General features: G+C 37.0%; 1 protein-coding gene across 1 annotated transcript in view; it reads left to right on the top strand.

Moving 5' to 3' along the window:
- LOC100358989 (A disintegrin and metallopeptidase domain 3) overlaps positions 1-17,122 on the top strand; it is a 102,276-nt gene that overhangs the window by 21,667 nt on the left and 63,487 nt on the right. The window contains exons 4-11 of the mRNA XM_017350395.3: positions 438-513; positions 5,192-5,268; positions 6,059-6,236; positions 7,269-7,334; positions 9,619-9,690; positions 9,896-10,062; positions 11,170-11,251; positions 16,576-16,712. Coding sequence (XP_017205884.1) covers positions 438-513; positions 5,192-5,268; positions 6,059-6,236; positions 7,269-7,334; positions 9,619-9,690; positions 9,896-10,062; positions 11,170-11,251; positions 16,576-16,712 — 855 coding nt within the window. The remainder of the gene's footprint in view (positions 1-437; positions 514-5,191; positions 5,269-6,058; positions 6,237-7,268; positions 7,335-9,618; positions 9,691-9,895; positions 10,063-11,169; positions 11,252-16,575; positions 16,713-17,122) is intronic.

Below are 17,122 nucleotides of genomic sequence, written 5' to 3' on the forward strand. Positions count from 1 at the left end.
TGTGTGTGTGTGTGTGTGTGTGTGATGAACCTAAAATGAACAATTAATAACGGTTAACTAAAGTATTCACCCATAAGATTTATTGCTAGAATATAACAGCAAATGGTTTTTGAAATGTAGAAGCCTAAGCTATTATTTTACATAAGTCTGTGTTTGCCAGTGAGGCATTTTGAATCTATACTAATTTACATTTACATATCTGTACTAATTACAGCATCTATACTAATTTCTGGTTATATCTGGGCCTCATCTTTTTCTTATAAATTGCAATATGATAGTAAAAGACTGTCTTGGAAATGTACAGATATGTTCATTTAGTTTTGGTACATTTGAGTTTGTAAAATTGAATGTGAATTTAGTTTGATTTCAGTATTTTAGAAGTTATTTTTGATTGATGATATTATTACAATGAAATGCTATTGTTTTGGTTGAACTAGGTCGTTTTTACCCCCCTATTTCATGGTGTATTCATACAAGTCAGGAACACGGAGCACATTTTCTCCAGTAATAAAGGTAAGTTTTATAATCTACCTAGTTAACTTTCTCTCATGTTACAATGGCACCACTCTTAGGAAGAATGCAAATTCTTTACTGCCTGCAAAATTAGTAAACACATCACAAAGTCATACAAAGTGACAATTCCTTTGGAGGTGTATTATTAAAAAAATATTTTTATTTTTCTCCATCTTAAAAATAAAGGGACAGAGAGGTAAAGAGAAAAGAAGAGGTGAGGGCCGGCGCTGGGGCTCAGTTGGTTAATCCTCCGCCTGCAATGCCTGCATCCTATATGGGCGCTGGTTCGAGTCCCAGCTGCTCCTCTTCCAATCCTGCTCTCTACTGTAGCCTGGGAAAGCAGTAGAAGATGACCCAAGCTCTTGGGCCGCTGCACCCGTGTAGGAGACTGGAAGAAGCTCCTGGTTCCTGGCTTTGGATCGGTGCAGCTCCAGCTGCTGCAGCCTTTTTGGGGAATGAACCAGAGGACGAAAGACCTTTCTCTTTGTCTCTCCCTCTCACTGTCTGTAACTACCTCTGAAATAAATAAATGAAATCTTAAAAAGAAGAGGGGAGAGAATGGGAGAGAGAGAGAGAGAAAGAGAGATCTGTTTGCTGCTGGTGAACTCCTCAAATGCCCACAACAATAGAACTGGGCAGGCCAAAGCCAGGAGCTAGGAAATCAATCTGTATCTCTCATGTTGATGATAGCAAACCACATACCTAAGCCCTCAGCACTGTCAGCCAGTGTGCATATTGTCAGCAAGCTTGAATCAGGACTGGCGCCAGGAACTGATCTGAGGCGCTCCCACAGGGGTGCAGGTAACTCAAGGGGTCTTAACAGCTGCTCCAAAACATCCACCCCTGAAAACTTATTAAATATAACAACTATGTTTAAACTCAGAGTTTAGCCATCAAAAAATAAATTCAGGGATTGTAATTCTGGTACAGCAGGTTAAGCTGGCACCTGTGATACTGGCATCACATTTGATTACTGGAATCAAATTGAAAAGATTCCTTGGACATTTCCATGAAAGCAGACCTAAGATGATAGATTCCTTCTCCTTTTCCTTTTCTGGCTCCGTCTCTTCTGTCCTTCATTTTAAAAAATTCATTTCATTTATTTGAGAGACAAACAGTGTTTCTGTCTGTTGATTCACTCCCCAAAGATCTGTAATCAGGAAACAGAAAACTGAAACGGTAGCCAGGAGTCCAACCCAGACACTCTGATGGGGGCCATGGGATATCAACCAGCAACTCACCTGCTAGATAAGATACTCATGCTGTCTTTCATCCCACAACCTTCTGGTCTGAAAGGAATCTCCAGAAAAAAAATCGTGCTGATGGTCCTATGGAGTGTCCCTGCATGTGACAAGTCGCTATTCTCTTGTTCCCTTTGTAATGTTCTCTTGGCTTTGGCTTTTGAGAATTTCAGTAAAATGTGGCTGAAGGTGAATCTTTATTAGTCTCTTTGGGATTCTTCAATCTGAGTATCAATAATTTCCTTCCTCACCTGATAAGCGTGCAGCCAATATTTATAAGATATTTTAATATCCTTTTACTTGTTTATTTCATTTGTAATTGATATAATAATTATGGTATTACATAGACAAGTGATTATACTTAATGATTTTTATTTATAAATAAAAACAGATAGAAGAGAAGGTTTTTAATAGTCTCATCACAAAGAAAGTACAAATGCTTACAATTTTGGGTAGCCCAGATATTCTACTATATCATTTAACAATATATTTATTTTAATATATTACTGACTGTTATTTATTCAAATGCATTATGTCTGATCTTTTCTCTTTCCACCTTCTGAGACTCACAGAGTTATTACTGATCTGTGTGTTGGTCCTATTAATTCCCTTTTTTATTTATTTGAAAGTCAGAGTTACGGAGAAGAGAGGCAGAGAGAGAGAGAGAGAGAGAGAGAGAGAGAGAGGTCTTCCATCTGCTTGGTCACTCCCCAGTTGGCTGCAATGGTCGGAGCTGCACTGATCAGAAGCCAGGAGCCAGGAGCTTCTTCCAGGTCTCCCACATGGGTGCAGGGGTCCAAGGACTTGGGCTATCTTCTACTGCTTTCTCAGGCCATAGCAGAGAGCTGGCTTGGAAGTGGAGCAGCCAGGTCTCGAACCGGCACCCGTATGGGATGCCATCACTTCAGGCCAGGGCGTTAACTCACCGCGCCACAGCACTGGCCCCTCATTAATTTCTTTAACCTTTTTTTAAAAACTTTTTTAATTCATTTTCCTTTTTTCCCCTCTGGCTAAATTATTTACAGCAATCTGTCACTGTGTTGTTGTGATTTTCTTTTTCTTGATGTTGACCATTAAACACTCCCCAGGATAATTTTTTTACAATTTAGTTACTGTATTCCTTGGCTTCATGATTTCCTTCTGGCACTTTTTTTTAAAGATTTATTTATTTATTTGAAAGTAAGAGTTATACAGAGAGAGAAGGAGAGGTAGAGGTAGAGGTAGAGATAGAGGTAGAGGTAGAGGTAGAGAGAGAGAGAGAGAGAGAGAGAGAGAGAGAGAAAGGTCTTCCATCCACTGGTTCACTGCCCAGTTGACGGCAACGGTCGGAGCTGTGCTGATCTGAAACCAGGAGCTTCCTCCATGTTTCCCACGTGTGTGCAGGGGCCCAAGCACCTGGGCCATCTTCTACTGCTTTCCCAGGCCATAGCAGAGAGCTGGATTGGAAGAGGAGCAGCTGGGACTCGAACCAGCGCCCATATGGGATGCTGGCACTGCAGGCAGTGGCTTTACCTGCTATGCCACAACGTTGGCCCCTCTCTCTGGTACTTTTTAATATTTTTATCTTCCCACTGCAATTCTTTATTTGTTCATGATTATTGTCTTGACCTCATTAAGCACCTTCATGACAGTTTGTTTTAATGCTTTCTCAGGTAAATCACGTAGCTTCATTTCTTGCGGTTCATTTCTAGAGTTTTATAATGTTCGTTCTTTAATATATCTTGGACCAATCCTTTATTAGTCTTTATTCTGTGTTGGCATCCATGGAGAAGATAAAGCAGGCACCTCTACCACTCTTGAAAGACTGCTATAATCCAGGGGAAGCTCTCAGCCTATTAGACAGGGAATGCTGGTGCCCCTCGGCACAGGTTCCCACACCAAGAAGAAGCAAGCAGGTGTGGCTTTTGTCAGCGTGTTCTGTAAAGCAAAAATGATGAAGAACAATGCTGTAACCAGTCCCAGCTGCCACCTCTGTTGTCCCCCAAGTGCCTGGACTGTGACATAGTCTTGAGAGTCTCAGGACTGGTGAGAAACTATGAAAATGTTTCTCGGGCCCTTGTGAAAATGTCAGGGTGACAGATACAAAAGTTAACCTCTCACCTCCCCTGTTGGTGAAGGTGGCTTCCAGGGAACCTCTTCCCAATCCTGGGGTGCTGCTCCAGTATCAGGGTTTCTGCTAAGCATGTGTCTTGAATGTGCCTACAGATACCGGGGAGTCTAGTTTTACATCCCCCAAGGCCACCAGGAATTTTACACTAGTTTGTGATTTTTCACGAAGAAAAGTTTTCTGTGTGCACTGCAGAACTGGTGTGCCTGTGGAGAGAAGGGGTGACCAGGAATTCCTTTTCCAACATCTTACTCACTGGAATTGTCCTCATCATTTCTTGGAATATTGCTTGAACCCAAAGTTCTTTCTCTGCTTCTGAATCTATGATGGATTCTTTTTAGACATTTTGCTATTCTACAAATCACTGAGACTAAGCATTTTTTCCTATCCCTTTTCTCTGTTGCACAGATTGGATGAGTTCTATTGAATTCTTTCATTCTATGCTTCCGTCCTTAATCATCTATAGTATGAAGGTTACATAAGGTTGTTGTTTGTTTTTCTGTGTGCTTTTTGTTGTTGTTTTCTTTGTTGTTTATTTTATGTCTCAGTGTTTTAATTTGTTCATTTTTATGGCTTCTTTTTCCTCTTTTCTTCCTTTCTTCTTTCCTTCTTTTCTTTCTTTCATTTCTTTTCTTTAATTTATTTAAGAAAATTCCTAATTATTCATTGATACAGCTTTGTTGTAGCATCTCTCAAGTCTTGATTTGGTAGTTCCCACATGTCACACACTTAGATATCCATATCAGTTCATTTTCTTTCCCCATCTTTGTGATTTCCTGGTTTTCTAGGTGATGAGTGATGTTGATTGGTTCTTTGATAGTTAGTCAAAGTAGACACTTGCTGTTATTTCAATGCTCTGCTTTGCAAGGTGGGTTCCCAGGTGAAGTTAGGTTTGGTGTTGCCTGCTCTCCTGCTTTCTTAGCACTTACAGTATTGTGGCTTGTGCCTCATCCTTTGCTTCTGCTGGGGATCCCACTGCACCACATATGGTTCACCTATAGGTGTAGACATGATTTTAACTAAAATTAAGAAGGTACAAATTCCATAGCTAGGAAAAAAACCGAATAAGTAAAATGTCAATAAGAAAGTAGTGTATGAAAATAAAATTTTAGCAAGAGTTATGTGGAAGAAGATGGCAGTCATGATGATTCATAGACAGAGAGGGTAGGAGGAAGAAACTGAAGACAGATGACGAGGAACATGAACTGCTGATGACTGATGTTATAACAGCTAAGTTTGAATGCTTTGATGCCCTCTGGGGAGTAAGCATAAAACCGATGACCTGATTTATAAATTACTTATGTATGTGTCTTCCTATACCTCTTTTTAGGATCAGTGCTTTTACCAAGGATATAGTAAAGAGTTTCCAAAATCCGCCGTAACACTGAGCATCTGCTCTGGACTCAGGTAATGGTATGTTCTGGAAATGCGCCCTGAGATGAGTCGCATCTCAGAAGGTCTTTGAAGGGTAGAGTGAAACAAAGAGAGATAGATGCCTATTGTGTTTTCTTCTATATATTTTCCTTTTCTTAAAAAAAAATTATTTATTTGCGAATAGAGTTACAGACAGTGAAAGGGAGAGACAGAGAGAGAGAAAGATCTTCCATCCACTGGTTCACTCCCCAGATGGCTGCAATGGCCAGATCTATGCCGATCCAAAGCAAGGAGCCAGGAGCTTTTTGTGTCTCTCATGCGGGTGCAGGAGCCCAAGGACTTGGTCCATCTTCTACTGCTATCCCAGGCCATAGCAGAGAGCTGGATCAGAAGAAGAGCAGCCGGGACAAGAACTGGTGCCCATATGGGATGCTGGTGCTGCAGGCAGAAGCTTAACCTACAACACCATAGTGCTGGCCCCTCTCCATATACATTCCTTTCCTCTTTCTCTTATTCTTACTTTTCTTCCTTTCTTAGTAACACAGGTTTTAAGTCACAATATTTATGAATAAAAAACCCCATCTAACATGAAGAATATTCACATTTCTTAGCCAGACTCAAACCATCGCCGTGCCTAAATTCCATGGTAGACAGAAGAAGTTATAAACTTGGGTTTGGAAGTTAATTTAAGAATTATGGAGTGGTTATCAGGGATTGGAATGCAAAGATAGCTATCAAAATGTACAATATTTTACTGTTGATTTTTCATTTCTTAATGGGAAATGTGTTCTAATGAAATTTTTTTTTGTATTTCAATATTTAGAGGATTATTGCAGTTTGAGAATGTCAGTTATGGGATTGAACCACTGGACAGTTCAGCTAATAACGAGCATATAGTTTTTCAAACGAAGAATAATAAAATTGGTTATCCACTTTTCCAAAAAAATCACCTTACAAATCAATATGTAAGCAGTTCTTACAGGATTCTGGTCAAATCAGAGGTGAGTGAACTTTTTCACTGTATCTTCATTTACATCACTACTGAGATCTGACATGGATGGAAAACAAATTTAAACTGATGTTGATTATATTAATATTTGCTTATATACTGTGTTTCTTTTAAAGATGCTTATTAAGATTATGGTTAGAAATATAAGATGTACTAGGATGAGAAACAGAAAAATGATCTAACAGCGTATGCTTCCTTGAAATTTTCATTTAGTCATTAAGAAGATAACATATTTTTCTTATTAAATTATATGATATTTCTTGGTATGTAAGGTAAATAATATTGGTTCTCAAATAAGTTAAATATGAAATATGTGTGTGATGCAGCAGATTAAACTCCAGCCTGCAGTGCCGGCATCCCTTCTGGGCACCGGTTTGAATCCTGGCTGCTCCACTTCCAATCTAGCTCCTTGTTAAGGCTCCTGGAAAAGCAGCAGAGGATGGCCCAAGTCCTTGGGGGACTCTATTGCTAACATTTTTTGTTGTATGTTTATATAATTTGTTCCACTTATAAAAGTGAGCTTCAAAAAGTTCATGTAAAAATGAAATTAAAAGAGAAAAATAAAAATATAAGCTTTATGGCTTGATTAAAGTCCATAATATATAAGTTTTATGGCTTGAGACACATTTGCATACAAGGATACTCCAAATTTTTCTTCCTGAGCATCCTGTGAAGCAAACCCTGACAATGCTTCCTTTCTTACATTATTACCTGAAGAAAAATTGATGCCCTTTACAGATTTGTATTAGGAAAAAAGCGGAAGTCAGATTGCCAAATCAGGACTGTGAATTGGATGCCTGTGATTTCCCATTAAATCCTTCACACACACACACACACACACACACACACACAGAGGAAAGTAATTGCCACAAAATTGTTTGATAACAATGTTTTTGTTTTAGTGCGTCTTTATCTGTATCTATGAAACTGGATATATCTATCTCTCTCCCTCTGTGTGTCTGTATGTATTGCACAAGATAATAATTTTTAAATGTTTTATTTAATTTGTGTCCTTTTTTAACAGGGAATTTCAGATACTAGCTTACGGAAAACAACGCTAAAAATGAAAATCATTATGGATAAAGCCATGGTATGAATCATTGATGTTTTAGTATGACTTTCTATTGTGCTCCATTTGTGGGAAACAGTCATAATAAACTTCTATTGTTTTCAATTCAGATACATTTTACTCTTTTCAAAACAGGTGTCTCAGTACATTATAACAATAAAGAACTGTCATTTTCCCTTACATAGACGTATGGAATCAATATTTCCACACTGATTTCCAAAATAGCATAGAATTCTAGAATAATGCATCTTTGTATGGCAAGATTCTACTACAATAAAATGTATGCAGTAAGAACTAGCAGCCAACAGCCTGGATCGTCTCCAATTCTCCTTAAAACTCTTTCTTACATCTACATTCATTTTAATGTAAACTATTGCATTAGTTTCTAAACTGGAAGACCTTTTTCTTAGATATCCTTTATAAGACCATTTTTTGTATAATTTCTTGGTGGAAGCCCTGAGTTTTAAAAATGGGACGAGGCCGGCGCTGCGGCTCACTAGGCTAATCCTCTGCCTTGCGGCGCCGGCACACCGGGTTCTAGTCCCGGTTGGGGCGCCGGATTCTGTCCCGGGTTGTCCCTCTTCCAGGCCAGCTCTCTGCTGTGGCCAGGGAGTGCAGTGGAGGATGGCCCAGGTGCTTGGGCCCTGCACCCCATGGGAGACCAGGAAAAGCACCTTGCTCCTGCCATCGGATCAGTGTGGTGCGCTGGCTGCAGCATGCCGGCCGCGGCAGCCATTGGAGGGTGAACCAGTGGCAAAGGAAGACCTTTCTCTCTGTCTCTCTCTCTCGCTGTCCACTCTGCCTGTCAAAAAATAAAAAATAAATAAATAAATAAATAAAAAAATAAAAATGGGACGAATCATTTATAATAAGATTGAGTACATTTGTATTTATCAAAGTCCTGAAAATTGTGTATGTGGGTTACGCAGTAGTTTTCTTCTTAGGTCTCATCAATGACTGGTGCTTTTGTTCTTCCTCCTTTTGGACTATTGGGTTGCCCTTAACATCTATTTTCATCTCCAAACTGAGGTTCCTTTTCCTGCTAACTCTGTTTCCAGTACCCCAGGCCAGTAGTTTTTCTTTTACTTCCCGTTAGTGTTTTTAACTTGCCATGATCTAGAATTAGTATTATACCATCACGTATGTAAAGAAAGAGCCTGTCAATAGTAATATTCCATTTAACCCCCATCACTCATTGCCACTTTGTCGCATTTTGTGTGCCAGTTGTCATACACCACAAAATAAATTATTGTAAGACATGAATTGTTGTTTAGAGAAATTCAGTGAAAGAAAAATGTATTACTTTTTTTCTACATGTTCATAACTCCCAAAGCTTTACGCCCTTTCTAGTAAGTCTTCATTTCTGATATGTCTCCCTAATGTAGTTTATATGAAATTGTGCTATTTTCATCTTTAATTTGTAAGTATTAAAATGAGGCAACTAAAATTAATTTTAAGTTTAATCAAAATAATGTAGAATATTAAATTATAGATTCATTAAATGAATAAGATGCTTTGGAAAATGGCTGGTTAGGAGACTAGAATTGGGAAACTACACAATAAACTCGAAACATCTTGTGCCAGCCAAGTGCTCTAAAAATGATGAGGACACAATTTTCATATTAAAAAAATCACTGTAGCTGGTTTGATGGGGCTTTTAAATATGAGGCATTTTTAACATCAAAACTTAAAAATGATAGTTGAAAATAAAAATAAAAAAGGGAAAAAAGAAAATTACAATAGTATAATATTCATCATATTAAATAATTATCTATGAGTCTAATCTGACATTTAACAAAAAATAGATAAATGAGCATGAGATAGGAAGCTTTTCCTTGGAGTAAAATAGCAACTAATTAACGTGGAAAGGATTCTGGAGGTAGAAAAAAAATCACCGGCAACCAGCTTCATAATAAATGATTCAGGCTAAGAGAGTGGCCGTTTGAGGGGGAAGAGAGTCTTTTTACATGATTTCTAAGCATCTTTTCACAAATTATTTATTAGAAGGGAAAAATACTAACTGAACATGACTTAACTTAGTAAAATTCCAGATTATCAAAATAATTAACGTCACTAATAATGGGTCAAGCTGACATCAGGAATCACCGAATCTCATATCCTAAGTACTCCTGCCACCTTTTAAAAGAGAGAAGGGAAAGGGAGGGGAGAGGAGAGGAGATCTTAATTCTATTATGGCCTCTTGATTTGAACATTGCATTATTTTAGCTTTTATATTTAGAATTCTATCATTTAAAATGCGAAGTAATTTTATCAAAAAATTAAGAAACAAACATTTGCCTTCCAGTATGACGTTATGGGCTCGGAAGAAGAACTTGTGGCTGAAAAAGTTATCCGTATCTTTAGTCTCATTAATTCTGTAAGTATTAATGTTTCATATTTAAGTTAGAAATAGTTTTGATACAGTGATATTATTGCATAAATTGAATTTGCATTTTAACAATGTAATTCTGTATACTAGTTCCATTTACCAATAGATTCCTCTCCAAATCATAGTTAATTGAATGTATTACATCTGCTGCAGGGTTACCCAAAGCTGTGCATCATCTATCTTCTTATTTCAGATGTTTTCTCAGTTTAAAATAACTGTTATGCTGTCCACTCTGGAGCTCTGGTCAGACAAAAATAAGATCTCAACAAATGGAGATGCTGAAGAAATACTAAAAAGATTTCTGTCTTGGAAACAAAATGATCCATTTCAAAATCCCCATGAAATGTCCTACTTATTTATGTAAGCATTTTATTCACACCGGCAGAGTTTAACAATTTGTCTCATATGTTAACTATCAAAATAACATACAAAATTTATATCTAACAATAATTTTTTAACAATGTTAAAATTTATTTATTTTATTTGAATATTGAATTATTTATTTGAATATTTTATTTGAATATTTTATTTGAATATTGTATATGCAACTACAAAATATAAAAAACAGTCAAGACGTTGTTTAAGTGCTACTATGCCTTCACTGTCTGAGTAGACCACTTACAAAGCGCGGGGAGCTGGAAAGCCTGGGAACCATGCTGGGTCCTCTGTGGTTGTGAAGTTCTCGGGGAAATGACTGAAACCATCACTTTAGCATTAGATAAATGCAAACTACCTCGCAGAACACAGTGATTGCCTAACGTGCTTGTTATCACAAAAAGCGTTGTAACAGTAACTTCACCATCCTTGTGGTTAGACTACTCTCTGGTATGTTCCTGCTGACCCGAGGGGGACCTGTTCATCTATCCACATCTTCCAAGATTCTTTTGTATAGATATTTATTTTCCTTATTTAATTTTTATACAGAGAAACAGAATGTTAACTATCTTAAGCAACATGAAAAAAATTAAATATATTGGTGGTTCCCTCAAGTGGAATCTAAGAAGCAACAATAAAAAAGTACTAAAATGAATGTGCACACTTGGCTACATCCTGTCTTTCTTTTCCTTTATTGCATATTTTATCTCTTTCTTCCCTATGCTCCAATCCAATACTTTTACTACTGTTAGGGTTGATACACTATGTGCGAGTCATGGCAATAAACTGGCTTGACTTTTATATCTTAGAATTGCATCCGTCCTGCAAGGGCAGCAGTGATATTTCAAACTGGGGGATAGGTTGGGCACTGCTAGGTTTGGGACTTTTACCATCATATAATGTTCAGCAGTTTTTGAAATTAACTCTATGTGAACTACATGAATCAAATAATACATGTTGACAGCATAAGACGTGGTGGTCTTCAACATGTTCTTAAAGAAAGCGTAACTCTAGTGCATAATCCAATTTGTAAAACATTGTTAATGAAACTTTTCAAAGCAGATATTCACAAGAAATAACTCTGTTCTTTAGTTACAGGGACTATGCTACATTTGTGGGAACAACATATCATGGAATGGCGTGTGATCCAAAGTTTGCTACAGGAGTTGCTCTGGTACGCACCTGTCCCATCACTTCATTCACAACATGAGGTTCAGAACGTTAACATTCGTGTCACTCAACAAAAGTGCAAGTACTGCACCTATCATAACGCTTTGCCGAATGTTTATAAGATGGTGCCTTCAGGTTTTGATACTCAAATATTATCAGTTTTAAAGGATTTGTTATTTTGGAAAAGTAAATAGCATAAAACTTCCCATCTTAGCATTTTAAGTGTACTGTCCAGCAGTCAAATATCTTCACATGACGATGAAAGAGATCTGCAGTTTTTCATCTTGCAAAAATGAAACTCTACACTAATGGCACTGCACTGTTTGGTCCCTGGTAATCATAGTTCTGCTTTTTATTTCCATCAGTTTCATAACTCTCGATTCCATGTGTAAGTGGAGCCATGCAATATCTGTCTTTCTATGACTGCCTAATTGTGACATCTAATTGTGTTGGACATGCATTTTCTTTATTGTTTGTAGTGTTGAACTTTTAAATGTATATCTGGAGGAATGTCTGTTGAATCAAATTGCCATTTTTTAATTGGGTTATTTGATTTTTTTTGTTGTGGAGTTATTAAAGGTATTTATATTCTGGATATAAACTCCTTATTGGATATGGGCTTTACAAATATTTTCCATGCTTCCATTAGTTGCTTTATGTTCTATGGCTGTGTAATTTGAAGCATAAATGTTTCTAAGTTTGATATATTTGCATTAGTCTAATGTCTCTAACACTTGTCTCCTATATTTCTTTCAAGGAATTTTACTATTTTGTGTTTTTCTTTCTTTCTTTATTTTTTTAACTTTTATTTAATGAATATAAATTTCCAAAGTACAGCTTATGGATTACAATGGCTTCTCCCCCATAACGTCCCTCCCACCCGCAACCCTCCCCTCTCCCACTCCCTCTCTCCTTCCATTCACATCAAGATTCATTTTCGATTCTCTTTATCTACAGAAGATCAGTTTAGCATACATTAAGTAAAGATTTCAACAGTTTGCTCCCACACAGAAACATAAAGTGAAAAAATACTGTTTGAACACTAGTTATAGCATTAAATCTCAATGTTAAGCACACTAAGGACAAAGGTCCTACATGAGGAGTAAGTGCACAGTGACTCCTGTTGTTGACTTAACAAATTGACACTCTTGTTTATGGCATCAGTAATCACCCTAGGCTCTTGTCATGAGCTGCCAAGGCTATGGAAGCCCCCTGAGTTCACTGACTCTGATCATATTTAGACAAGGCCATGGTCAAAGTGGAAGTTCTCTCCTCCCTTCAGAGAAAGGTACCTCCTTCTTTGATGACCCATTCTTTCCACTGGGATCTCACTTGCGGAGATCTTTCATTTTTTTTTTTCCCCCAGAGTGTCTTGGCTTTCCATGCCTGAAATACTCTCATGGGCTTTTCAGCTGGATCCGCATGACTTAAAAAGGGAGCAGATTTCATGGGTTTTTTTTGAAAAAAAATAAGAATGTGTTTTAATCATCACGTATTTGTGAGGATTAATGTTTCTTTAATTTGTTCTAATTTTATCACACTGAGATAGGTAAAAGATTATGTTATTTCAGTACTTTTTTAAAAAGTTATTAAGAATCTTATTAACTTTTTTCGTGGCCTAAGAGGTATTTGACACTAGAGAATGTTCTGTATGTGCTGAAGGCTGTTGGGCATCCTGCCGCTTTTTGGTAGATTGCTATATAAATGCATTTTCATTCCAGTTGGGCTATCTTTATGGCTGAAAACATCTTTTATGCATCTCTCTAATTTCTGATTTTCTGGGGCTTTTGGTTAAAATGGAGTCTTTGAAGTTTCTTACTAATATTGCATTGCCACTTCATATTCCCTTCAGTTATTTCATAAATATGATTTTTTTTCATGTTGACACACAGTTAAAATGACTCGCATCAGCTTGGTGAATTTCTCGTTTTTTTTCTTGTCCCATGTTATAGCAGCCTTGGCCTCTTACACTTTTCATTGAAAGTACGTCTTATCTGATATCTAGTACAACCACGATTGTTCTCTCTTGATTACTGTTTCTATGACAAATCCTTTCCCTCCTTTCCCATTTAGACAACGTTTGCTCTTGGGTCTAAAGTGACTATTTTATAGGAACATACATTTTAAGCATGTTTTTGAACTCATACAGTCAATATTTCCCTAGATTAGGAAGTTTAATCCATTTACACTTAGAGTATTTAGTGATAGGGAAGAATCTCCTACAGTTATTTTGTTCTTGACTGTATATCTTGTAGAATTTTTGTACTTTCCCTACTGTCCTCTTAATGTTTGAAGGATTTTTTTTCAAAACGCTTGAATTCTAATCTTTTCCTTCTGTGTATGTTTTATAGCAATTTTCTGCATGTTGTTACCAATTGAATTATAAAAAAACTCCATAAAGTTTAATTCTATTGTAAACTGATAACAATTTAACTTCAATTACATAAAAAAACTCCACTCTATCAAACTATTCCTCCTCTCATGTTCTTGATGTCACAAATTACATATGTTTATATAGAACAGTCATTGCATAGGTTTTTAGTGTTTTATTTATATTTTTTTCACATCGCATCCAATACTGAAGTGAATTTATATACAAAAATTATAATAATTTGTTCATTTTTGGTACCAGGATAGAGATTATGAATGTGTGTGCTTTGCACATTCTATACATGGGTACCATTGCATCCCATATGAGCACCAATTCATGTCTCAGCCACTCTTCTTCCAATCCAGCTCTCTGCTGTGGCCTGGGAAAGCAGAAGAAGATGGCCCAAGTGCTTGGGTCCCTGCACCCACATGGGCAACCTGGAGGAAGTCCCTGGCTCCTGGCTTCAGATAGACTGAGCTCCTGCTTTTATGGCCATTTGGGGAGTGAACCAGTGGATGGAAGACCTTTCTCTTCCTCTGCCTCTCTATATCCCTGCCTTTCAAATAAATAAAAAATACCCGGCGCCACGGCTCAATAGGATAATCCTCCGCCTGCGGCGCTGGCACACCAGGTTCTAGTCCCAGTCGGGGTGCCAGATTCTGTCCCGGTTGCCCCTCTTCCAGGCCAGCTCTCTGCTGTGGCCTGGGAAGGCAGTGGAGGATGGCCCAAGTCCTTGGGCCCTGCACCTGCATAGGAGACCAGGAGAAGCAGTTGGCTCCTGGCTTTTGATCAACACGGTGCGCCGGCCACGGCGGCCATTGGAGGGTGAACCAATGGCAAAGGAAGACCTTTCTCTCTGTCTCTCTCTCACTGTCCACTCTGCCTGTCAAAAAATAAATAAATAAATAAAATTTTAAAAAATAAATAAAAAATAAATATTTAAAAAAGGAAAATGCTATGCCTGAATTTCAAAACTACTTAGCACTACAATAAATATCTAATGATTACATTTTCAATGAAAATTTTAAAATACTCTCCTGTGTTTAAATTTACCAAATAATTATATAATGAAATCCTTTTTTTTCTGAAAGATTTTATTAATTTTTTTTAAGGACAGAGTCACAGAGAGAAGAGATGAAAAAGTGATATCTTCCATTCATTGGTTCACTCTTGAAATGCTTGCATCTCTCAGGGGTAGGCCAGGCCAAAGCCAGGAGGCAAAACCCCATGCAGGTCTCCCACATGGGTTTTGGGAACCTAAGTACATGGGCCATCATCCCCTTTCCCCCAGGTGCAATTTGAAGGAAGCTGGGTCAGAAGTTACGCGTATCCGGTATCCAAACCAGGCACTCCAATGTGAGATGTACAAATCTCAAAAGGCTATTTAACATGTTGTGTCACACTTCCCACCCCGTGAGGACTTAATAATTTTCTAATAACTTGGTGTTGCTATCTAGTGTACTTTCTTTGCAATCTGAGATATTTCTTCAACATTTCCTGTAAGTCATATATGCTAATGAACTCGAAAGAGATTTTACAGATCTGGAAAAGTCATAATTTGTTCATCAATTTTTAATGGTAGCTTTGTTTTGTCCAAAACAATATTCTTTGGTTGAGTTTCTTTTTTTTAACTTTTATTTAGTAAATATAAATTTACAAAGTACAGTTTATGGATTACAATGGCTTCCCCCCTCCATAACTTCCCTCCCACTCATACCCCTCCTATCTCCCGCTCCCTCTCCCATTCCATTCACATCAAGATTCATTTTCAATTATCTTTACATACAAAAGATCGATTTCATATATATTAAGTAAAGATTTCATCAGTTTGTACCCACACAGAACATAAAGTGCAAAATACTGTTTCAGTACTAGTCAATTCACATTGGACAATATATTAAGGATAGAGATACCACATGAGGAGTAAGTACACAGTGACTCCTGTTGTTGACTTAACAATTGACACTCTAGTCATGAGTTGCCAAGGCTATGGAACCCTTTTGAGTTCTCCAACTTCGATCTTATTCAGACAATGTCATAGTCAAAGTGGAAGTTCTCTCCTCCCTTCAGAGAAAGGTACCTCCTTCTTTGGTGGCCTGTTCTTTCTACTGGGATCTCACTCGTAGAGATCTTTCATTTAGTTTTTTTGTTTTGTTTTTGATTTTGTTTTTGTTTTTTGCCATAATGTCTTGGCTTTCCATGCCTAAAATACTCTCATGGCCTCTTCAGCCAAATCCGAATGCCTTAACTCCCAAAAAGACACAGACTCTCATTAATTAGATTTTGGAAAGTAAAAGAAGCTAACATGAAAGGCGTATATTTACTGTATTATATTAACTGTGTGATATTGGGAATAGACAATCATGGAGATAGGGAAAAAATCATTGACTTGTAAATGTTTGGAAAAAGGCTACTTGGCAATATTGCTTTGCTTTGAGAAAAAAATTAACTTGACTCTTCAAATTATCTCTTTTCATAATAATTATTATTAGTTCAGAGTCAATATTTTTTAACATTTTTCCATATTCACCTTGTCACCAGTTTCTAATTAAACTCTTTAGAAGCTGTATATTTTTAATATATATTAAAAAATATGTGTTCTGTACAGAAATAATAGTTACTGAAATAATCCTTGTAAATCTCAAAGTGAATGTTGATATTCATTAGATTTAAATTCATAAAATATTTAAATATCACAAAAACTATATCAATATTTTATTATTCATATTTATCATTAATATATTAATATTTTATTATATGACAATGCTATTTGAAAAACAGTGTTACTCAAAAAGTTATCTTTTTGTCTTCTAAATCCTTAAGAAAATAACTAGCTTTGATGTAACTGTTTCCTAAGTTTGCATTTGCATTTAGGCAGTATGGCCCAAAAAAGTTGACAAGATTAAAGCACTGAGGTAGTACTGTGGGCAATTATTCTGTGTTTTTTCTCTGTTTAGTATCCAAACATGGGCACTTTAGAGGCATTTTCAGTCGTTGTGGTACAATTGCTTGGAATTAATCTGGGATTAACATATGATGACATCTACAATTGTTACTGTCCAGGACCTATGTGCATAATGAATCCTGAAGCAATGTAAGGTTTTTTTTAAGTGTTTTGTGTATGTGTATATATATATATATATATGTGTGTGTGTGTGTGTGTGTATATATATATATGTTTCCCCTTTTGTGAATGCTTGTGCTATCCCTTGATGTTCAATCTCTTACAATATAACTTGACCATCAACATATGTGTTAAGTACACAAGCACTTATTTGACATACTAAAGAGAATAACTGTAGGATACTGTAGAATGCATGCTTGAAGCCACTGTGTGGAAAGGAAGTGGGTGTTGACTCAGACCTGTGGGAGCTTACTGGAGTCTTCTTGAAGGTATTGGAAAAACCATTCAGGATAAGCACTGAAGAGCTCCTGGGATAATGAAATGTAGAAAACCAACAGACTTGGAGTATGGAGATTTGTGGGTGAGTGGAGCAAAAAACT

The sequence above is a fragment of the Oryctolagus cuniculus genome, chromosome 2, assembly GCF_964237555.1.
Source record: "Oryctolagus cuniculus chromosome 2, mOryCun1.1, whole genome shotgun sequence".
Taxonomy (NCBI): Eukaryota; Metazoa; Chordata; class Mammalia; order Lagomorpha; family Leporidae; genus Oryctolagus; species Oryctolagus cuniculus.